Source organism: Plectropomus leopardus, chromosome 6 (assembly GCF_026936395.1).
Source record: "Plectropomus leopardus strain MGB_pleo_1.0 chromosome 6, ASM2693639v1, whole genome shotgun sequence".
Lineage (NCBI taxonomy): Eukaryota > Metazoa > Chordata > Actinopteri > Perciformes > Serranidae > Plectropomus > Plectropomus leopardus.
Genome location: NC_142181.1, coordinates 19,521,845 through 19,546,500, shown reverse-complemented (window position 1 = coordinate 19,546,500; position 24,656 = coordinate 19,521,845). Strand labels below are relative to the sequence as shown.

Sequence of the window (24,656 nt, the reverse complement as noted above, 5' to 3'; positions counted from 1 at the left end):
ACGTTTTTACAAAGTGACAAGTTTACAGTTTGATAAATCAGATTTTTTTGCTGTGGGTGGGGTGGGGAGCCGGGAGAAGGAGCGGCGGGAGGAAGAGCAGGGTTGTCTGTAGAGGAGGAGGAGGAGGGAGGAAACGCTGCCTGTCAGCGACGCCCTGGCCCTGTCGTCTAAATGATGCTCCCAGGCAGCAGATTCAGATCCCATCCCCATTAGCATTTAATTTCTCTCTAATCCTACACACAGTCTTCACCGCTGCATGGTAACGAGGGCCGCCGAGCCATGGCAGTGCCGGAAAAAACCTCAGAGAGCAATCTGCACCGTGCTCGCCTTTTACAGCTCCGCGCCCTGTCGTAGCCATCATTCTTCCTTGACAATTAAGACCCTCAAATCTAATAGCAGTGATATTGGAATTACAGCAAGACCCTTTAGAGGGCATGTCGAAAAAAGGGCTGCGCCTCCCAATACAGCTGTCAAAGCACAAGGCCCTCCCCCATTCATGCGCGCTAAGCGTTTCTGATGCACACACAGACACACAAACACACACGCACACACACACACACGATGGGACGGGGAATATGTTGAGTCTTTGGCTGTGATCTTTGTAAAATGTGCTCTCTGTGCCCTCTTATCCAACTCTCCAAAGACTTGTTACAGCAGCTTTTGTTTTCTCTCTTCTCCTCTCACTCTCCCTCTTTGTCTCTAAATTTCTCTTCATCTCTTCCTCATTGATTCTCCCTGGTGTGTCAGAGATGTTGTTGCTTTCTGTTTTTCACCAGCAGGGTGTTTTTTTCCCCCCCTCTTTAAAACAGATGATTAGACTAGTAGATCGGTAAAAGTTGTCCCTTGTTGCTCTGTGAGGACAGTTTAACTTTTAACGGTTGCAGTTAAAGTTATCATTGGTCAAATACAGTTCAGCCTGAGGGACGCAACAGTTTTGGAGCTAGATTACATAGATAATGTTTTGTGAAGGCTGTCCTTTCCTGTTTTGGACTGCACTTTGCAGGTCGGCATAGTGAACAAGTAGATCATCCTTAGAAAAGCCTTTGTGTTAACAAGTGCTTGTTCTATCTAATGTGCCGTTGAGCAACACAGCAGCTCAAGGCTCTATTCTGAAGTAGTCCGAGAAGAAAAAGAAACCCTTTGTTAGAGTCAATTATAATATCACATTATTATTGTTGACTAACATCCTGATTTTGTGTCATCTGTCTGTTATTTTTTTCTGTAGACTCCAGCGGAGCAGGCTAAGGTTCGAATGCAGATGGTCCTGCAGGCTGCAGGTAAGTCGAAAATAGTTTCTCTACCCTCGATTTTTTTTTTAGCTGCAGTGTGGTTCAGAGCTTTTGCCGTGTTCTGTCATTTGCCATTTGTGGTCAGTCGTCCTTTCGTGGATGCAAACTTAAAGACGGAGTGTGAGAATACTGTGTAGAGCAGCCTCACTCTGCAGTCAGCCTCATTGTGCTGAGTCACTTTATATTCTAGTTCAAGATGGGACTTTTCTCTCAGTGAACCTTGAACCTCAGTCCACCACTTTGCCTACACACAACTTCATCTGCTGCCCTTTGTAAACATGCCGCTTTGATATCACACAAGGTTTATGCAGTATAGCAAGTATGTATTTGTGGTAATCTGGGTTTTTCCTGGCTCAGAATGAAGTGGAGGTGGTACCATTCTGATCATGTGCACACACAAGCATGTGTACCAAGTCTTCAACTGGCTCAAGGAAACACTTTTGTACAAGCAGTTTGTTTCTGTAATTATTTCGTTGGAAAAAAAGAAGACAATTATTGATCAATTGTGGCCTTATCCTCTTTTTAATCATTTATTTTGATTGTTTTACTTCCTTTTTTAAATCATTTTCTTTTATCAGTATATGTGGCAGTCATGTTCTCATGTATCGTAATGAACTAATGTCATGTTTGATAAAATGGGCAAAAGTAGTTGATGAAAGAATTACTTTATTTCCCTACATTTCACAGGTGTAAACGGTGTAGTCTCAGTTCAGGACAGTCACTCAGTGACACTGATAGAGGCCATTAGAGTAGCACTCACAAACACAGAGTCCAACTACCATGGAACAGCATTTATGATCTACAACTAGTTATATAAAACTATCATCAAATTGCAGAGAAAATTAGTTTTGTTTTCTTTTTTTGCCATAGTTACAAAGATGTTTCCAGCAGAAATATAGTGACTCACTAGGCTGAACCCCCTTTTGCCGTGGTTCAAAACAAACTCTTTTTTCCTCTTTGGCAGTTTTAGCATTACTTTTCCTGGTGAACTGTACTAAATATGATAGTGCCACCACATTAGTGTGATGCCAAAATTGCAGTTACAAATGACAGAAATTCACCAAGTGTAATGCTTTTGAGAAAATAGTGTTTTCTGTCATGACACCTGTGATAGTTTTGTCAAGAGCTGGATACAGGACCAACTTTGACAGACGTGGTTGTCTTGTAATTCTCTATGGAGGAAAAATCCTGGTAATATATTTTGAAATCTATGGTGTTTTTATGCCAGTTATTTAGACATCTATTTACTTTGATGCATGTAGTTGACAGTAAGCTTGTCCAGTTTTGTACTGTGTGTAGACATTTGGTTCAAGTACAAGTGGCACCGGCAGAGTAACATGGCCTTTTATCCCAAAGCAGAGATCAACACTAACTCTGTCCATGAAGCAGAGAAAGCTAAAACAAAAACCTGTATTCATTGTTTCAATGACATCTTTTCTTTCAGTCTGTTTAAATAGAGATACTTTTGAGAAAATGTATACATTTTAAGATACAGTACATATTGTATATCAGGGGATAAAATAAAACATATTAAGACTTTATTTTTTATCCATATTTTGACACTCTAACACACAGTTTTTACGGCATTGAGCTGGAAATGAGCAACAGTCTCACATATACACACTGCGAACCTGGATGGAATTGGTCCTTGTTTTCCCACACACAGACTCACACCACCACAATCTCACACAAACAGACAGATGCATACACACACTCGCCTGCTCTCAGCTCTGAGTGCTTCTGGGCCCATATTCACTGCAGCTTAATTTCAAACACTCCTCCCAGTACATAAGTCATAGATGTCACCATGCACGCGGTGTATATATTCCAGTGTGTATTCGAGGGGTAGAGTTGCGAGCCAGATGTGACAGGCAGAGATTGACTGTGGAGAAAGATGTCTTCATGTTTACAGTCATGCACACACACACACACACACAGGCGGGCCTACACTTCAGAACAGGGCTCTAATTTCACCACAGGAAATATATGAAAGAACCAGGCATCTATACATCATCTATAAAGCACCCAGCAGCCACACACTTACCTCACCAAGGACTTGTTCTGCCCTAAAGGCCACTGAGCAACGCTGCAATCCCCTACTGTGATTTCACTGAATTGGGATTTTGTAAAGCTTATTTTACAAACTTCATCATACCCTGAACTTACTATATATGGGACATTTCCACTAACAGGTCTGTATGGTTCAGTTCAGTTCGGTAGTTGTGGATGGTACCTTTAGTGCCTTTGGAACAGTCCCCAATTTCTCACTCCTCTGCCTGGGGTACCTGTCACACTGATCCAGCACTAAAAGGTGGAGCTATAAATGCTGCAGTCTGTTGATTGGCCAATAGAAAATCAACCCTCTGTGCTCAGGACTGAGCTGTGGCTGGTTTAACCACTTTTCATACCATGACAAGTTTTTCACACATTAATAAACTATAACTATAAAATGAAAGGATGTTCTGCAGCCTCTAGCAGCAGCTGTAGACAAAGAAAAAGTAATTTAATTCACTGGGCCAACTGCCGGCAACATTTAAGGTGGAATGTTAACTTGTAATGTTACTTAATGCATGAGTTGATGACGTGAATCTATCAGTACATCCTAAATTTCTACTTGACAACTTTGACCACTCCATTTGTTTTTATTGACTCTCTTGGATGACATACACTTTTAGTCATGAGTGGATCTTCCAGTGTTGAAAATGTGTATATTAATTGCAACCGGATTATATGAACTGCATATATTCTACTCGTCACTTGGAGAAAAAAAAGTGTTGCAATATCCCATTAAGAGAGACTCTCATTCCAGCCTGCAGCCCCGTTCTGTGGATGATAAACAGGGTACAGACTTTACTTTGTATCAGCAGTGAACACGGAAATACAGTGAGAGCTGCTTGATGGAGCAGCAAGTGACAACAACCCCGCCCACATGTAGGAGTACTGTCTGCCGTGGACAGGCTGCACAGATCAAGGGCCACCTCTTCATAGGTGTTACTCCTGGTTCCAAAGGTACTATACTGAAAGCCTTTGGTGGAAACGCAGCTACGTTTGACATGCAGGACTTATTTGGTAGTGGGGGACAATTTGACTTCTGTTTCCCCTTTCTCAAATATGATCTCTGTTGTATATCAGACACCCCACACTCCCTGCCCTGCCACCTCAAGGCTAATGTTGCACTAACGGTGGTGAAGTGTCATAAAATTGAGCATGTGGCTTTGAGTGCAGAGGGCCAGACTGGTGCAGAGGCGGACCCAGAGCCAGTCCCGGGACTAGAGGAGGGGGTTTAATGCGCTGGACATGTCTCTGGTTTTCCTCTCTCTCCTGGAGGCTTCCAAAAGAACAGGTTTATGGCTCAGTCAGAGACTGTCTTCACCAGAGAGCCCATTCTGGCCTGTATCAGGCCTTTGGGTGCCTGTGATCATGGCGCTCATAACGATACTACAGTAAAATACTAATTGATGACAGATTTAAACATGATAAAGCACTTCATATTTGGTACTCAGACTGATTTACTTATTTATTACAGCCATGTTTTGTGCTGCCTCTGTTTTATTATTAACCATTGAGTGCCCTCACTAATTTAAATCATGTTTGTATAATTAGAAATATTAGCAGTATCTTTTTTCCTCAAGTCCTCTGACCCTGCAGCTGCTAAGCCGTCAAATCTTCTAAATTTACCTGTCTCACATCTCTTCTTATTTGCTTGCGCCCCTCTCCGTCTATCTGTCCTCTCAGCCTCCGTCTTACTGTCTTTGTTCCAGAGTTGTTAGCGGACAGAGGGAGATAGGGATGGAAAGAGGGAGGGATGGAGGGTGAGAAGGAAGCAGCAGATGTTGGGAGGTTGTGTGAATGTTAATGTCCTGACGTAGCCGTGGAGCTTAAGCCTCCTCCTCCTCCTTCCCTCCATTCCTCTCTGAGCGCCCGCCAGGCTTTCTCTCTCGGGGTCTCCTGACATCCTTAAAGCCCGTGGCTCTCCTCTCCTCTCCTCTTCTCTGCTTTCCTCCACCTCTTTCTCTCCCATCCCCTCCCTCCCTTCCTCCCTCCTTTTGTCCGTCTATGGACTCTCTCTAGTCAGTAGAGAGCAGATCATCCCATGGCTAAAGCGGCTCAGGCCTTTGTGTTTGGGGGCTCTGTGGACCTGTAATGAGCCCCCTCGGCTGGCCCGCTGGCCTGCTTAGCACTCACTGGGGGCTTTGAGAGTGCGTGCGTGCATGTGTGTGTGTGTGTGTGTGTGTGTGTGTGTGTGTGTGTGTGTGTGTGTGTGTGTGTGTGTGTGTGTGTGTGTGTGTGTGGGGACTGGGATGAGGAGGTGAGAGGAGGAGGGCAACACTGGCCCCCAATGAAAGAGCTGGATGGATATGTTTATGGGTCACTTCCTGCTTGGCCTACATATCAAACACACACACACACACACACACACACACACACACACACACACACACACACACACAAACACACACAAACACTATTTCCAAGATATACTCACTTGCTAATTTCATCAAGATGAATGCCACAATATCAGTATTTGTAGCTTTCATAATACTTTTATTTTGCTAAAAATAAATATTGTTGTGATATGCAGAAAATACACACATAAGAAATAAGATTTTAAATAAAAAACAATAATATTGATCATACATTCTGAAATATTTGACTTTTAAGATGGTCGTTACTGTCAGAAAAATCACAGTTTACCAAGATTCTTTTATTACTTATCCCAGCCTTAATTAAAGCCTTTTGCACAGGTCGAGAAAGTTCAGCAAAACATATGTTGTTTGACAGTTTTTATAGTAAAAAGGTTATGTCATCACAAAAAGCAGCAGTGCCCCTACTATGTGGCATCCTCAGTGCGTTTGATTAATTGGTATCTCCATATAAATCACAAATACACATGTGCTGCAGCAGCCTTCTACTCTCAGAACCAAAGCACTCAAAAGAAAATACTTTTATTCATTCATACGTATACACACACACACAGACACACACACACACACACAGAGCAGCAACAGCAACAATACCCTTACATATGTATTATGCTCTTTTCTTTTCGCCACTTGCTAGGTTCTTGGCTCTTTTCAGAGCAGTGTCCTTTTCCACTCAAATGAGCATAAGCACTGTGTGCAGCGGCAGGCCTCTCCTTATCCACATGTCAATAGGCAGTGTTTGCAGAACACCCACTAAGGACCTGAGGGCCAAGGGTCATCAAAACCTCCGTCTTCTCCCTATTTGAACCTTTGACAGGAGCAAAACAAACAATCCTTAAGATCTCATCAGAGGCTTGAACTTGGCAGGGGCTCACTGGTCTGAATTAACTTCCTCGATTGGTTCGTCTAAATTTGACACCTGGCTGGAGTTGGTAGGGAGAAAGATTCTCACTTCTGATTTTAATAATGTTGAGCAACTCTACAACTCTGACTACTGCAATTCCCAGCAGTATCATTTGTGCTAATGTATAAAATAGAAAATAGAAAAGAAGTTCTTGAGATGCTGCACAGAATACCTACCCTCCAAACGAAGGAGGATACTGGATTAAATTAGTCTCCTTATCTGAAGGTGGATAAATATGATTCATAAATCTCCTACGCGATGTGCCTAGCTATCCTTTTTTCAACTTCTTAAATCTCCTTTAACATTTGAAAAAGTGATGCGATTTACAACTATACAGCAAAATAAAAGCAGTTGTGGGTTTTCAAGCTTTCATGTAAAATTTAACTTAAATGCGTGCTTGTTTGTGTCAGCCTCTTAAGCAGATGTAGGCAACATTAGTGTTTTTTTTATATAATCACAATATCTCCCACTTTTAGCGGTAATTGAGATGTTTTTCTTTTAAATTGTAAAGCTCTGAGACCCAGTCTAGACCCATTTTTGTCATTTTTTGGGAGGGGGAGGGGGGGCAGAGGATCTTTATGCAGTGATAGCAGGTCAACTCTGTATCCCACATAGAAGTGATATACGTCATATGAAAGATGGAAACCTGAGGATTATTTTGAGCATCGTGTTTCGTTTAGCAGCCCATTCAAACTTAGGACAATAAGTTGCTGCACTAATTTTGAGGTTTAAACCATTTGTTACAAAGATTTGGTGCTAAATCTAAGTGTTTATTACCACTCATGTATTTCAAAAAAGGGCCAAAAAAAACCCCACTATATTAAAACACCTGCCTGTCGAACACCATTGGAATGCTGTGATTTTGTATCAAAAACTTTCTGTAAGAACTGCATTTTTCAGGGATTGGATGGCAATTAGTTCGGTTCTAGAAATGGCCAAGATACCCCCTTATTGTCAAAACACATATAAAAACTCCTTCAACCCTTCAACTTTAGGTGGAATTATATGGAAAATGGTGGTATCTTAGTGTAGTTAATATCAATAATTCTTTATTAGGAAACCATGCTGCCTCCATATAAGTTTGTATTACAGATAATGCGTTAAAACTGTTTAAAAAGTCCACCAAAAATGATGTAAAACACGCAGTAAGCCAATGCTTAAGTTTAAAAGAAACTTCAAATTCAACATAGACATTTGTAAATGTTGCTTTCAATCTCTATTAACATTTTTTTCAAGCATTTTTATGTACGTTGAGAGGAAAAAGTGCGGAACATTTGTCAGAATTACATGCATTTGCACAGTATCATCAACACCTGGTCTTATGGTGCATGCTGGTTAATTGGCATGTCTGTAGGAGTGTGTCCTTCTTTTTTGTGTCTGTAAGTTTTTCTGTCTGTTTATATCTGCTCTGTAATCCAGTGACAGACATAAAGAGGATGACGTGGGGGACCAGCCAAGCTTAGCAGCATCATGCGATAGGACTAATTCTTCCACAGTAAACACAGGGTATTAGGCTTCTCTGTCGCAGCAGGGGTCCTGAAGAAACACAAACACACACACACACACACCCTTTCTCTTGAGCTCCTCGTTCCTTTTCTCCATCTTCCTTGTGCTTCCAGAACCCGCTGTCCCTCCCACCGCCCCAGCCCACCCCCTCAGGCCCTGACAGATGTGTGCTGAACAGACCACATACATGGAGGGTGTCACCTTACCCCCTCTGGAACTAAAGGGCTAATGCGCCACATTTAGGAGGCTGCCGCCCTTTGTTCTGCCAGGATAAGAGGTGACGGGGATGGGGAGACTGAGACAAGACCCAGCTCCTTACATGGTCTCCTTCTTTATTTCCCTGGCCTTTCTGCATATTTTTTTCTCCATAAGCTTGTTTTCTTCCTTTTTCATTCCTCCAATTTTCTGTCCGCCACTTTTGTACTTTTGCCGTCATCTCAAGATTTAGCCGCGATCGCTGGTATGCAGCACAGGATTTGTTAGGCAGTGAATAACAGTTATCACACATTATCCATCTTCATCATATCGGCGTCACTCTGGGCGTAGCTCCACTTTTTGTGTGACATGACGAAGGTGATTGTCACAAACGCCAGTCAGCGGCGACCTTTATCTTAACGGGGATTTCTCTGTCAAAACACATGGGAATTTCCCAGTAATAACTCCTAACCACATGTTCTCCTTGCTAAAGGTGTTATTGTAACAACAACGGCAGCACACCTCTTGACTTTGAACAGTTTGAACTGAAAAGGCAGCTTCTGCTGTAATGAAAATTGTATATTTTTGAGCCAAAAGATGGTAAACAACCTGATGACAGCTTTTTTTTTTAATTATTATTTTTGCTGTGAGGGTCATGTGTTGTTTTTTAATGTACTGCTTTGTCTCGCAACATTACTGCTGCCGAATTCAGATTTTCGGATGCAACCATAAAGGTTCAGTGAAAGATCAAAAAGAACAGATAAAAAACGGGTTGAGAATAAAACAGCTAATCATGACTCACGTAGCTTAATGAATAAAACAGGCCAGGTCCATAGAGAAGATTTGCTAATGTTTACCCCGCAGCACTTTATAAACACCACATTTAAAAGCTTCAACTTAACAAATCAGCGGAGATGCTTCCAGGTTAGCTGCTTTGAGGGGATTTAGTTTGATGCATACATTTTGGTTCCCTTTTTTGTTTTGCTAGATAAACTTTTTTTGTGAAAAATATTCAAGCACAAAGCCAGAAATGTAAGCCTCCAATACATCCAAACAAATGAAACAATTACACAATAGCAACAGAAATCCCCTTTGCATCTGTGCAGGAATGTGTCTCCTATTGTCCTTTGGGGGGATAATGGCGCAGGGATGTCCTGTAATTTAGTCTCCGTAACCATTGATCAGCTGGATTTATGTGCCATTACCTCACTGTTCCAGTCAACACTCGTAATTATGTCTCAGAGAGAGAGAGAGAGAGAGACCTCCAGTTACACAGGACCCAAATACCTGAATAAGCTATTATCAAACAGCCCCTGCCGCTCACTTAGCAGCAGATTGACACTGGTGGCAGGCGGACTGACCTCCAGATGAGAGGGGTGGATGGATGGAAGGAAGGGTTTGTCGAGCTCAGTTAGAGAGCCATACCTCATAGTAAGAGCCCTGTGCCTCAAGCTGTTGCTCCGACTCTCTCGAAAGAACTGTTAACGCTTTAAAAGGTGCATGTGCGTTTAAAGAAAGGATGTGTTTGAGATGGATCTCTGTACTCCTCTGCACCTGCAAGTGGATTTTATGTATTTCCGTAAGAAATAAGTCTTCCAGTTCAAATGTGTCTGTCAACAGCAGGGTGGACTGAGTGACCTGAGGAGTGCATGGATCAGAGTTTTATGTGCAATTGATTTTTGGTTTGTTTTATGGGTATAATAAACACAGGTCCTGCTGGTCCTGGGTTTCTATTTGCTATAGTAAGCTTGAGATACCCCCCTTCCCATGCTTCTCACCCTTCTGTTGCTTCCATCCTTCTCATGCTGTGCTCTTTACTGCTACTTTGGAAATTTGAGACTAAGAGTAGAGCTGAAACACTTAGTCTATTTTAGTTCATATTCACAACTGTGTTTTATTATTAGTGTATAATGGCTTAAAATATAAATATAAATATAAATATTGTTGCATTTTTGTTGCCATAGAATTAGACGTTTAGGTCAAACAGAGCAGATCCTCTGCTACAGTGTTTGCCATGTTGTTCTAAAATAGCCCAGATCGAAAAAAAAAAAAAAATACTGGCTCTAGATAGAGCCATTTGCATTTTCACGTTCGCCACTGCACACACCTGGCACACGTGAGAAGTTTCAGTCCTTCAACTTCTCCATTGATGCCACTAAATTAGGGCTGCAAGGTATTGGATTTTTTTTGCCAATGTCCAATATGCCGATATAAAACAACCCATAACTGATGCCATTATTTATATATCAATTTTTACCCTCAGTTTATATATCAATTTTAGTGACTGTTTTTCAGTGTATGTAATATTCCACTTAGGCTTGATGTTTTGGACTTCACTTTGTCAGTATATATATATATATATATATATATATAGTGATATCTGCAGATATCAGCATGTTGGACGATATCAGATATTTCATTTTAAATCCAGTACTGATGATGTCCCAACATTTTTGTGCATCCCTACACTAAATACTTCACACTGGACCTTTAATAGGCAACTATTTTGATAAGTGATTAATATTTGGGAATTTTTTTACACAAAAATGCCCTAGCATACACAGATAAATATTAGCTTGTTTTCTCAGTCTCCTATGATATGATACTAAATATTTTGGGGGCTGTTGTTCCAACAAAACAAGAAATCTGAACATGTCAACTTTGGCATTTTGGATTAATTGATAATAAAAACAACATTGTTATACCCCTTTTCCACCAAAATTAGCACATATGTTATTGTTTTTTTTAAATGGGGGCAAACCCACAGAAATGACTCCTTTAACACTGCCAGCTGGGAATACCTTTTTTTTTATACTGGTCAATGTTTATATTGTTCTTTCGTTGTACTGTTTGGGCCGGAAAACAGGGTTAAACAGTAATGGAGCAGCATAAAGGCCAGTGAAAACATTAAGGTGGTTACTACTTGTTTTATATCTTTAAAAAATTCAGTCTTTCTTTCAAACTTAACATCCACTGATTTGGCACGGTGTTTAAGCGCTACTTGGACAAAGACTGATGGCTGATGACTGATGACTGTGGCGGCCTGTCATTGCATCGCACCGCAAAATGGCGAAGATTGGTGCGTCCACCTAAATGTTAGATTTACATCACTGCCAGTTGGAGCCGATAAATAGCGACTACTGCAGAGTCATTTGTCCTGAGAATGAAAGCCAATTGAAACCTTTTTCCACCAAAGACAAAAGCCAGATGTTAGTGGGTGTGTTTTTTGTCCGGTGGGAAAGGGGCTTTCATTGCAGCCCTAATTAAAATAAGGGAATCAATTAAAGCTCTAATGATTTGTTGATTAATTGATAAGCAGGTCAACAGAAAATTTATGGTCAGTCATTTTCATAACCCACTTATAATCTTTCAGGTCGTATGGCAAGCAATAATACCAAACACTGTCTGGTTCCAGCTTCACACAGCTGGGTATTTGCTGTTTCTCTCAGTCTGATATCATTGTAGACTGAACATATTTTGGGTTTTAAGCTATTAGTTCGACAAAACAAAACATTTGCATGTTTGCATGGGCAAATGTAATATTTTCTGATGTTTTATGACCAAATAATGAATCAATTAGTTGAGAAAATAATTGTTAGTCAAAGAACCTAAAGTCAGTTACTATATTTGATGCATGTGTAGGTGTTCTTTTTTTTATTTTGTTGTTACATTTCACATTTATATATACTTGTTGTTTTCAGTTATCCTTACTTTTTCCGAGACTGAAGGTCTAGGGTGTAAAAAGTACTTGTCAAATTAGTGTACAACTTCCCTTGCCTTGCTTTAGTGAACCATATATACTGTACTAGAGAGAGCCACTTAGAGGAAATTCTCTGATTCGGTGTATGTGTATGTGTGTGAGAAAGAGAGGGAGAGTGAGAGATTGAGAAGGCTTTGTTTTTCTTCTGTGGGCAGATTTCAAACAGCATCTGGTGAGCTCTTGAAAAAGACTGTTATGAGTATGTTCAAATCCAAACTGAATCATTTTTGCGCCCTCCTTCCTCCTCCCTCCTTTTTCTCTCCTCCTTGTTGTCGGTGTTTGGAGACACATGGTGATATCTTTCCCTCCTCCCGTTCTCTCTCTCTCTCTCTCTCTCTCTCTCTCTCTCTCTCTCTCTCTCGCCTCTCAACATGTAGACATTTCCATAACAGAAAAAGAATATTTTTAATTTGCTGCTTTCCATAATTTTGCAACATATGGTATAAACGATTTTGATGCAAATGTATGTGCTAATTATTTGCAGACGAGCCTTAAACAGGCCAGCCATTGAAGTGGAATGAAAGCAAATTTGCAATCACCTTAAATTTTGCTAACCATTTACTGTTAAGTAAACTTTGCTAAGTAATTTAATTACCTTGGACCGTTGGCAGGCGCTTGGGGCTTTTTCGGGAGGGGGTGGAGAGCGAGGCTGAATGCAAAGAATGCAGAGTGTGAGAGATTAGAAGGAGGGAGTAAAGACGGTGTATACTGCTAACAACAGTATGCTCATCATGTGGACGGTATAGAGATGTTGTTGCCGAGGCACCTTGGCAATGGAAAGGTGAGGAAGAGATGGGACTCGTTTAACAACTTGTCCTGTGACATCATGTGGTTTTTGAGGTTTGGACTCTTAAGTTGTTGTGCTTGTAAATGTTTCTCCAGAGGTTTAATGGATGTAGCTGTATGATAGGCCCTGGAGAAGACATAAAAGAAACACAGACCTTTGCATTCCTGCCATCATAATCTATAATAGTTTAACCCTCTGACATACTTCATGTTAAGGCCAGGGCTGCACAGTAATGCCAAAAAATTTCAATAAAGAAGTAATAAGAAATACATAAATAAAGTTTCATTTTATTAAAGTAAAAAAAGTTGTATTTCATGTTTAATGATAGAATTTTATTTTATTTTCAATAAAATAAATTATTAAATTATAAATAAATTTAATTAAATTATTTTCTTAAAAAATAATAAAACCATTAATAAGGGACAAGCAATATGACCAAAGTTTTACGGTACATTTAATTTTATATAACGGTAACAGTGTATATCATAATACAGTAATTGTTCTGTAAATTCAATTAAAAAATGGTTGAAAAATAACCATACCTTACTTCACATACCTTACTTCACTACTATCACATTTGTTTATTTTTCTTTTTTTTGTTTGGAACGTATGTACAAAAAATCCCTCAATAAAACAACTGCCTCATGTGACAACACTTGAGTTAAATACAAAAGACTCAAAATATTAAAACTAAAATTCTAAACATCAAAGCATTAGAGAACAATAATTTCAAGTGTTACAGGTATCTGTATTCACAACTTTCCCCTCCTTCACTTATGCCTAAATCAAGTTGTGAGTAGTGTTGGAAATTAGCACCTGCCACCAGCCAAATGCTGGTAAAATATGCTGCTGCTGTAAGTGGCTGCTAAAATTTCCTTCACTTACAAGCCAAAAAAACAATTGTTATCTATTGAGTGGCTTGTATATTTTGGAATTCACAGCAGCAGGTGGGCAAAAAAAGTTATTTTCCAACCTAGCTTGCCAGAAAGCTGCATTAACAAGAACATGATGAGATCATACGAGAATTCGGCCCCAGTGCCTCAGTGGTCGAAACCGTATTGCCAAATTTCTGTCTGTGGATACATTTATACCATTGATAGTATTTGCCATCATATTGCCTCACCCTCTTGTCAGTCATGATTAAAATCAGTGATTCTATCTCCAAAGTCAGAGACTTCACAGTGGCTCCATTTAAGGTCAAGGTGATATGGAGAAAATCAAATATGTCAATATTTTTGACCAAATGCTACAGTATCAATACTGTGATGATTTTATAGAGTTGACTATTGGTGTTTTCACAGAATATTTACCCAATGAGAGTTTTGATAATCATTGGTAATGTGGGTATAATGACTATGTCAGTAAAGGCAAATTATAGAACAGCTGAAACAGTTAAATAAGTTCAGAAAATAACATCAATTTATTGTAATGCAGCCTATAAAATTAAGAAAAGACTTACAATATAACGATATTCAAAATTGAAAATGATATCTAGTCTCATATGACATATTGCCCAGCCCTACTCCCTGGCTCACAGGAACCTGGTCCATGGTTCATCTGTTGGTCCTGTCCTTTTTTTTTTACATCAACAGAAAAAGACTCTTTTATGCCAAAGTGAAAACAGATATAAACAAAGCGATGAATTACAAACACTACAAATATTCACCCCTTCTTATGGAACTCACCATCCTGTTAGTTTTATAGAGCACATAACTAGTTAAATGGAGATCACCTTTATTGAATTTTCATTCAGGTGAAATGAATTCTAAAATCCAAATTGCTCTTAAGTGTAAATGTGTTTCTGTACGTGCTGTAATAGACTTGTGCTTGCTGGGACAAGCCTGAGCCCTCCCTGCGACCCTGAATACCAATAAGGTTTAGAAAATGGATGGATGGATGTTCAGTCTTCCTGTTACAGATGGACAAAGATGGGTTGCTGTATCAACCTTGGCCTTCGTACACTCATCACACTGGATTCTTCTGATGGCTTTTTAGGTGATTCAGTTGATTGGTTGTATTACTATAAAGGACAACAACAACTCCAAGGCTTGTTTGGCATCACAAATAACTTTACCTTTTGATCGCAATTTTTTTTCCCAATTACATACCACATTTTGACTGATAAAGTCCGAGTATACTAATCAAGATTTATTTTTAATGAAGCTCAGGTCCTTGGTTGCACATATTTTACCTTATGATTTGCTATACCTTAATGTGCAACTAAGCTGTTGTGCTACATGCACGCATGATTGAGTCACAGGGAATGACAGATGTAAATGTAGACAAATGAGATGAATGATGCGGCCACGACACCTGTGATTGCTTGCAGTGCTTCATTTGAAAAATGGAGTAATGCTTAATTTAATAGTACAGTGGGCGGAGGGCAAAAGTAGCTCAGAGGCTATAGAGCAGGGAATTGCAAGGTTGTTAGTATGATTCCCAGCATAAAGTGTCCTTGTGCTGAATGAATGTATATGAGTAAGTAAGTAAGTACTGTATTTGTTAAAAAAAAAAAAAAAAAAAGTGAAAAGAGTGTTTGACCCACAGTGGTGCTATGGTGTTGTAGGGCTGAGCAATGAAAAGATAACGTTTTTTTTTCTCTAGAATTCCCTTCGATATAAAAATAACAATGTTTGATAAATCTTTGATCTAATTAAACCACCCACACTCTGGTAGAGAGGGGAGGTAATGTCACCTGCCTTTAACCAGAATAATAGTAGTAGAAGAAGAAGAGGACTAGCACTGTCACCAAGCTAATGCAGATGGTAACGATTTAACGTTACAACATTCAACAGGCTCATAAAGGTATTATTAGTGTGATTGTTTTGACCATGGACAGACAAGCGAACAAAGAGTTTGACATACTGCTGACCAGAAATAAGATTTCTTTGTCTAGTTATTTTACTCATTGACTATTATAATATCAGTCAATTATAATTCAATAGTCAAATATAATTGATTATTATAATTGTTTTGATCTAATTTTAGATTTATAAAATTCTCTGCTGCTTGGCAAATGTTTGTCAAGTTCTGGCAATAAGTATTTCACTCAGGAGCAAAAATCAGCTTTTAAACTTGAGAGAAATAATGATTTGACTGAAACTTTAATCATGACAACATTTTTTGCCATATCGCCCAGCCCTAACATTTGTTTTATTTGTATGCATTTAACACGTTTGTTAGACCTCAAGCATACACGCAATGCATTACACCTAACATAAAGATGGTTTTATGCCTTTGCTCACTCAAAACCTCCACAAGGCACCTTTAAGATGGTGACTGGTTTTAACTATGCATCTCTCTACTAGTAAAAACAGGTAGATTACATTTGATTCTCTTTAGACATACACCGAATATAGAAAATACCCACAGTCCCAACCCAGTTAATCTTTTTCCTGTGATCACTCAAAAGCACCTTAAAGAAATAAGTAGAGCTTTTGGGAATTCTGCCCATTCACTTTCTTGCAGAGAGTTAGATGACAGAACTGATAGCACTCTCATCAGCTAGCCTGGCTCTGTCCAGAGGCAACAAAATCAGCCTCTAAAAACACACTAATTATTATTTTGCACCTCTTTTTATAAAGAAAACCAAGTGTAAAAATAAAAAGTTGTGTTCTACAGGGGGTTATGTGCCAGACTCTTGGCCGGAAGCAGGCAAGAAAGCAGATATTACCAAAATGTCCAAATGTTGCTTGAAGGTTTCCACTAAATGTGAAGATATATAAAGAAATACATGTGACATTATTATTATTATTATTATTATTTATTAGACATGGTTAATTTTACAGCCCTGTTGAAAGTCATCATCTGATGTTGTTGTGGGTAAACGTCAGTGGTGTGGAGAAAAAGGCGGACACCCCGTGCAGCTCTGTAGCCTGCCTGCTGAACTGCATCAACAAGCTGCAAACACACTGGTTAGCGTCTTGAAGCTTGACATGATCAAAAAAAAAAATCTGACTTTGCTGTTACTTTTTTCATCTTTATCAGCTTCTGTGTGGTTTGTGTGTGTGTGTAGGGGGTTGCAAGTACGCTCTAGGGTTTGTGTGTGCAGTCTGTGTGTGTCTAGGTAAATGGGAGTATATGTGTGTTTTTATGTGTTACATTCAGCTGCTTTTATAACAAGCTCACCCACTGATTTCAATTAGAAATATAACTAACAGAAGTTTTCATGTACAGGGCTGTCTTTTGCTATCATATATAACCAACTGTCATTTCAAAGGAGTCAATACTTCTCTCAAAGTTTTTTTTATTTTTGCTTTATTTTCTTCCTTTTTTCTCTCATCAATCTGGCCTCCCCTAGTAGTAAAGTTGAAACAGCTTCTTCTTCTCCTCTCCTTTTACACCAGCGAGGCTCCACAGACACACACAGGAAGGCAAGGGCTGGGATGGAATTGAAGTAATAAAAACCCCTTTGTTTTAGTTTGTATTGGACCATTCATCATCACTTTATTTAATACGAGGCTGTAATTGTGCCATCCCCAACCATCACTAATGGCTGTGTTCGTCTGTGTTTGCTTTGTTGATGGAAATGAATGAAATTAGGATAAACAACCGCAGAGTCGCGTGTAATCAAGCCCTGATTAATGTACCAGCGTTTCAGCGCCGTTTCTCATTCCACAACACCTGATATCTTTCCCATAAACAAATTGTGTTTGTCTAAATGAAGAAATTAAATGACGCATTTGATGAGTTTATGATTGACCCGGTCCGGCTCGTGGCTCATTATTCTCTGTCTGTTGAGGCCAAGAGGTATGTGACTAATGCTCTGTCACTTCCCACACAAGGATTTATCACCACCACTGATTAATGGCAGCCAAACAGCATTTTAATAATTTTATGATTGTGGTTTCTGGCAGTCACAGAGAGAGAGAGAGAGAGAGAGAGAGAGAGAGGGTAGCGGGAGAGGAAGAGGGGGGTGGCAGTTAGAGAGAGAGGGTCCAAAGAGAGAGAGAAAGCGACAGAAAGTGTTCATCCCAGATTAAATGTTTTATGCCATTGCAGCCTGAGCAGACGGAGGCATGATTATGCGCCGTATGAACATCCCAATGAATCTTCCTCTCGCACTTGAAAAGTATTTCATACACATGTTTAATGAATTTCTCCCCCCTCATTATTACATTTACTTTTTCCACTGGAAAGCAACAAATTGGCAACAGATCTGTGTGAAATACCTCAACAGTGAGCGATTGCTTCCCCCAGGGGGTGAAATGTGGAGGTGGATCAGGGAATGGTGCTGATTTACAGGTTAGGAAAAGGTAAAAAGGGTTAAAATGTTGGCGTGGTAGATGAAGGTTATGATGAAAGCAGTGGATTTTATGGCACAGGCTGATATCTTACAGCAGATACTGATAAAATAATTTGAGATGATGAGGAATGAGAAGATTGTCGCAGCCATTAATGTTGATGTCCTGACTTGAGGATAGTTTAATCATGTCAAGCTTAGCTGTTCTTCTCTCCGTCATTCACTTACATTTACCTATCCTGTTAGGAGCTCTGGCACGCCTTCAGACAACAAACAGGCTAAAGCTAAATTTGGTTTAATCCACTGATTGGCCGTTTACCACATGGAGATAAGGTGCAAAAAATATTTTTTTTTTTCATATCTGTGCTGTCTAACTGTTTTCCAGAAGTAAAATGATTTCAGATCATTAGCATATTTTTCTACTTTGTATTTTAGGGGTAAATCTCATTACAGCACTAAATAACTTGGTAAGGTGAATCTTTCTTGCTGTTAAAGTGGCTATGGCTATATATTTGTTATATTTTAGATCCTGCCTTTTTGCTTAATTCCATATATATATATATATATATATATATATATATATATATATATGTAAAATCAAACAAACTTTTAAACCAACATGTCCTCATACCTAAATGACAAAATAGGTTGTTTGACAATGATTCCAAATCAACATTTATGGCTGGAGAGTGAGTCACCCTTTTAACCACATAGTTAACAGTTTGAGTAGGTTTGTCAAGTTTACATTTCATAAATTGCGGCTTGGGTTAAATAGATACATCTGTTTTGTAACTTAAGTTACATACCTAAATAAACTTTACACCACAGGTGTGACCTAAGTTAAGTACAGTACGTAAACCTACATCCATAAGTTTAAATAAGTCAACACTGTCTTTTCATTTCACATGGGAGATGAACACAGCTTCCCTGTGTCTAGTCCTTTGTTTGTTTAACCGATGTATCCACCCAGATTATCCTCCTGCATGGACTTTGTCGCACTTTATATGACATTATTTGCTCCTCCTTTGCGCCTATCATAATGTTACTACATCCACGAGAGGTCAGTAAACATAAATATGGGTCATAATAAGCTTTTTGCACAGGAGACTTAAGGCTGGGAATCAGTAAAGGCTCAAGGATAAATTATTATTACAATACTTATGTAAAAATGCAATATCATTGTGATTATAAATGTTTTGCGACATATATTGTAATTTACCTTTTTTCTACTACACATTACCCCTACAGATGATCTGTACAGCCTTTATTTTGGGAAGACCATTTGCCTTAAACATATGCCAACGTGCTTGCACTAATAACCAGTCAATTTAGAAGCCAAACTGCATCACCTACTGAGACGATTTAAGGAAATATATATATATATATATATATATATATATATATAAGTATATGTATATATATATATATCAAAGGAAGTTAGAATCAAAAATTCTGTCTGCAGTCCATGGTTGCTTCCTGCATCAGCATTTATTAATATGGGTGCAGATTTGAAGTGTCTGTGCTCTGCTGGTGATCTGCAGAGGCCTGTATGGGTCTGCTTGTTAAATGAGATTAGAGAGGCTGCATGTGTAGGGAGAAATGACAAGATTGACGGACGCAAGTGTGTGTAAGTTATGTGAAAGCACTTTTTTGAAAGAGTACAATTTGCCTACAGATTATGATATGTTCTATCAAGTCTGACTTTTGGTGTAAAAAATTTAAATAGATAAGTATTTAAACTCAATGTATATAATGCCTTTCACAATGCCAAATATTCAGTTTACTCTCACAGAGAAATAAAGAAGCCACAAAATACATTTTTAATTGATTATAATTAGTTGTTTTTTTTAATTTGTTGGTTTGCAACTAACTGGTTAATTGTTGCAGCTCTATTTGTCGGTGGCTACAACCAGTTTTTTAAACTATTTACTTGCACCGTGCAGCCTTTTACTTATATATGCGTATGCATTTTTTGGCATGGAACTGACCAGTACTCTGGTGTCTCATTACAGTTACAGACATGAGTAAACAAAGATATGTGTGCTCTATTTTCTTTTTGAATTTTAAATTTGTTTTCTATTACTTAGTGTTTTATTTCTTTAGAAATGTGTATTACCTCTCTTGGCTTTGCCCAGTATTATTTTTTAATTAAAATGTCTCACATATCTAAAAAATGGAAGAAAGAGACAGTTCAGAATAACGTAATTTTTGTTCATAAAAAATGTTGAACACTAACTGCAGTGTTTCAATACTAAGAGACCTGCTGACCCTCCAAATTCTTGGGCTGAAAAAGCAGCTACACTCTTCTTTCCTGTTTTTGTATCTCTCTGTATAAATGATTAAATGTTAATAGAAGCCAATCAGTCCCAGGTCCCTAGACTGGAATAACTTATTATGCTTATTACTTATTATTAACATATTACTTATTTCAGATCTGGAATTAATTTGGTGTCAACATACTTTTAACACTCTGATTATTTAGGTATTAGTTACATATTACAACTTTCTTTTGTAAGATTAATGCATGTGTGCATGCACGTGCTTACATATGTGTGTATTCACATGGGGCTACATGCCAAGGCACATACTGTACTGACTGCAATGGTTTTGAACAGCATGTGTTTTATTCCTGCCACACCAGCAACCTTTCAAAGTGAATGTTAGTTTGAATTAGATTAGTGTGGGTCATTTTTCCTCCTAACTCAGAGACACAGGAATAAACGCAGCGCGGCTGATAAACATTTAGACACCTGTCGTCTCCAATCTCACGTTCCCGGCCTCAGCAACAGATGGAAGTCATGAGTTGTTTCAAACTTCTAATGGAGTCCTAATTTTGTACAGATTGCACTGTTACCCTGCCCCAACCAACACACACACACACGCACACACAGACAAACACACTGATACACACTCGGCTTATTATATCTCCGTTCTCTCTGCTGTTACATGCTTCTGTCTCCCACTCTTAATCTCCTGCTTCCTTTCTCTGTCGTCTTCCACTTCTTCTTTAGACATGCAGTTTAGATGAACCCTGGTTGTTGTAGGTGCACCTAAACAAACTGTCATAACTGCGTTTGCATCTTACTGCTAATCCGCAGCATGAACCCCTGTAATGTCTGTAAAGGACTAAGAACGTCCAGAACATGATATATGATGAGAATGTAATCAGCAAAATGCCATTCGCATAAAGGTTATACTATGAATACTTAAAACTTAAAAAAAAAATGTGTCAAATTTTTATAGCCATCTTGTAGTTTTTCCACAGGCTAATCATGCTTTCATTGGTTACTCTAATCAGAAACTTAAACACTAATTTAATTTTAAATAAGTTTCCTTCAAAACCTCACTTTTGCATTCTGAGCCTGTGTGTGTGCACGCAACTGTTAAAAAAGTTTAAAATTGCAGCTTTAGAAGAAGTAGGCCTACTCAAAACAAGTAAAATCAACAATAGTACACACCAAAACCGTAAAAAATAAAATACAACTAAATAAAATAAAACAACTAAGAAATTTGAATGGAATTTTATTCTTTAAAGTTTAGATTAATGTTCAACATATACTCTTTTTTTTTTAATCTCGTGGGGCACTGCATTCACAGAGCCTTCACTCTTTGCTTAACAGTCTCGTCCTGTCATAGAAAAGACAACCAAGCAAAAGACATTTCTCTAAAAAGAAGCCTTTAAAGATGTATGATTGTGGTTATATCAAATCCTATACAAAGTTTAAACCAATATCAGGAAAACTCATCTCTGATGCAATATTCACAGCAAATAATCTGCTCACAATTCACCATAATTGCTAATCTAACACAAACCTCCTGCAGTAGGCATTTAGCTGAATTGCACAGTTTATCAGTTGTTCTCTAATGTTATTGCTGTAAGTTTAATATAATATAAAATATCCATAAAATATGTCTTCAGTTTACTCAGTGATAGTAAAGAAATCCCTGAAGGCAAAAGGTTGGAAACTACTGTTCACGTTCCAGCCAAACACTAGGTTTTAACCTAGTTTTGTTTTGCTTATTTCTTGTACATTTTAAATCAATTCTTGCTTATTTCTTGGGCCATTTCTTGTTAAGTTGGTCATTACCTTCTTTTCATGTTTTTGAAAGAAATCGTGTCAATTTGCTCAGGTTTCAAAGGGTTAATCTCCACGCTCCCCAACACTGTTTAATCATATCTTTTTCATTCAGTCTTGGCATTGCATGTGCTATCCACACTCAGACATAACAACTCAAACAACCCTGCTCTGTGTGGCGCAGGGGGCTGATGACAGAGACATCCACCCACGCTCATTCAAAAGGGCGGCACTGCCACATTATTTACAGTAGGCCACACGCACACATGCACACACATACATTTGCACCCAGACAAATTGTTCATTTGTCCAAAATGCCGCACCCAGCACTTTGTTCCTCTCTCTTCGGCTGCATCCCTCGGCCCAAACTTCGTGTTTCCAATAGAGGAGTGAAGAGAAATAAACAGTTAATTAATCCTCCATTGGCTCAATCTTGCATATTTCAGCCTAATTAGTAAACCAGGCAATAAGGGGCCCCTGGGAACCCGTCTCCTCCCAACCAGGGCCCCATCTCCCAGACCAGAACTCCAGCTGTGTGTTTAAGGAGAAATAAATATCAGAAAGTACATTGCTCCTCTTTCATCTCCTCATGCTGAGAAGTAGGGAATTGCTGTGGGAGAATTAATGTTCATTTAATTTCCCTTCTTTCTTCTGCTCATATATTTGGATTCTTCAGGTATTTCTTGTCTCTCCATGTTTCCCTCACTCAGTCTCTCTCTCTCATATACACACGCAGAACAGGGCCTTTTTCATAGCTACTACATCTGCAGGACACATGTTCATTTAAGTGTACATGTGTGTTAGTGACTGCGCACCATGAATTAGTGCGTGTCAGCTTAAAAGAAAGATGTCAGGGCCTGTATCTGCTGATGGTGAAAGTATGTTTTTCTGATGTCCTGAACATTATTTCTTGTTACCAAAGGCTAATCTGTCTCTCTCAGTTTGATTCATGTCCTTTTAGAGCCAGTGGACGAAGCCAAAGCCGATCCAGGCTGCAGACTCCAGCGCAGAGATTGATGCGATCAGCTCTGTTCATACTCAGAATAAACCTGTCTTGATCTGCAGCTTTGTGGACACGTTTTCGCTATCTAGAGGCCAGATCCAAGCTCCACAAGTAGCCTCGCGGTAATAGTGACAGTCGCATACCTCAGAGGTCACAACAGCCATCAGTAGTCTGTTGAGCCGAGTTCCTTCAGAGTAAAGCTTTTAAAATGCCAAGAAGGGAGTTCATCTTTAATATAAGTGAAAAATGATCTTGCTCACCGCTGGATTATGCATTTTTTACCATGATTCAGTCTAAATTGCCTTCATCATCATTTGGTATTAAATAACTATAATCACGTCTTAAGTGGTTTTTCGCTTATTCAGGTTTTGCTGTCTGTACTTTTTTGGTAGCTTTAAGCAGGGAAGAAAAACAATTTTACAGTTCAGTTAAAACTCAAAGCAGTGATTTATATCATGTTAAAACCTTTTACAATATAACTAGATATCACAGAGTCTCCAGTCAAAATTCTACTTATACTGGTGAGATAATGAAATACAGTAAAGTACATCCAGTTTTGATTAAAGAATAGATCTGGTTAGTTTAGGTTGGATGAGGTTGAATAGCCTGATGAGTAGGCCTGCAACTAACAATTATGCTGTTGATGCTGATTGATCTGTTGATAATTTTCTTGAATAATTAGTTGCTGGGTCTATAAAATGTTAAAAAAAAGTTTATCAGTATTTCCCAAAGCCTAAGACAAGGTACTCAAATGTCTTGTTTTTCCACAATTCAAAGATAGTCAGTTTACTGTCATTGAGGAGTTCAGAAACCAGATAATATTAACTTTTAAGAAGCTTGAATGATTTTTTTTTCTGTTTTAAAATGACACTGAATAATCTATTATCAGATTATTCAGTGATTAATTTAATAGTTGACAGCTACTTGGTCAATCGTTGCTACTCTCTTGATGCATGTGAAGGCTTAACAGAATTCAAAGCACTACACAGCTTTTTATAATATTTTTGAGGAAGGATCTTACTGCTTTGGAAAGTTGTGTTTTGTTGTGGTAAACAGTAGAAAAACTGGGTTGATGTAATATATAAGGAATGAGCAGTTGCATTGAGATAAAAGTTCAGCCAGGCTAAACTTTTTTTTTGAGGCAAGTTTTGCATTTTTGCTTTGCTGGTGCCCTCTGAGTTGGCAGTGGCCTCATTCAAACGAATGACAGGTGTTTTTTTAACACAGTGCTACTTTTGACGTGAATGCAATGTTATCCTGAAAAAAGAAAAAAAAAAAACTCACTTGAACACAGCATTTTCATGACTTTGCAGTCCTGTAATCTATATTTGCAGTTGGACACATATTTCACGTTTAAATCTTGTTTTGGCAGTGTGTTCAGGTGATGAAGGTGAAGTGGCTTTCTGCCCTGAAGCATTCAAAGCCAGGAGATCGCAGAGTTTTAGTTTCAGAGAAGTTTGTTTTCCCACA

At 38.8% G+C, this 24,656-nt stretch overlaps 1 protein-coding gene across 2 annotated transcripts in view; it reads left to right on the top strand.

Moving 5' to 3' along the window:
* Nucleotides 1-24,656, top strand: part of rsrc1 (arginine/serine-rich coiled-coil 1) — a 138,533-nt gene that overhangs the window by 65,258 nt on the left and 48,619 nt on the right. For both annotated transcript variants that reach the window (XM_042487148.2, XM_088078943.1), the window contains exon 6: nt 1,226-1,277. In XM_042487148.2, the coding sequence (XP_042343082.1) occupies nt 1,226-1,277 (52 nt within the window). The remainder of the gene's footprint in view (nt 1-1,225; nt 1,278-24,656) is intronic.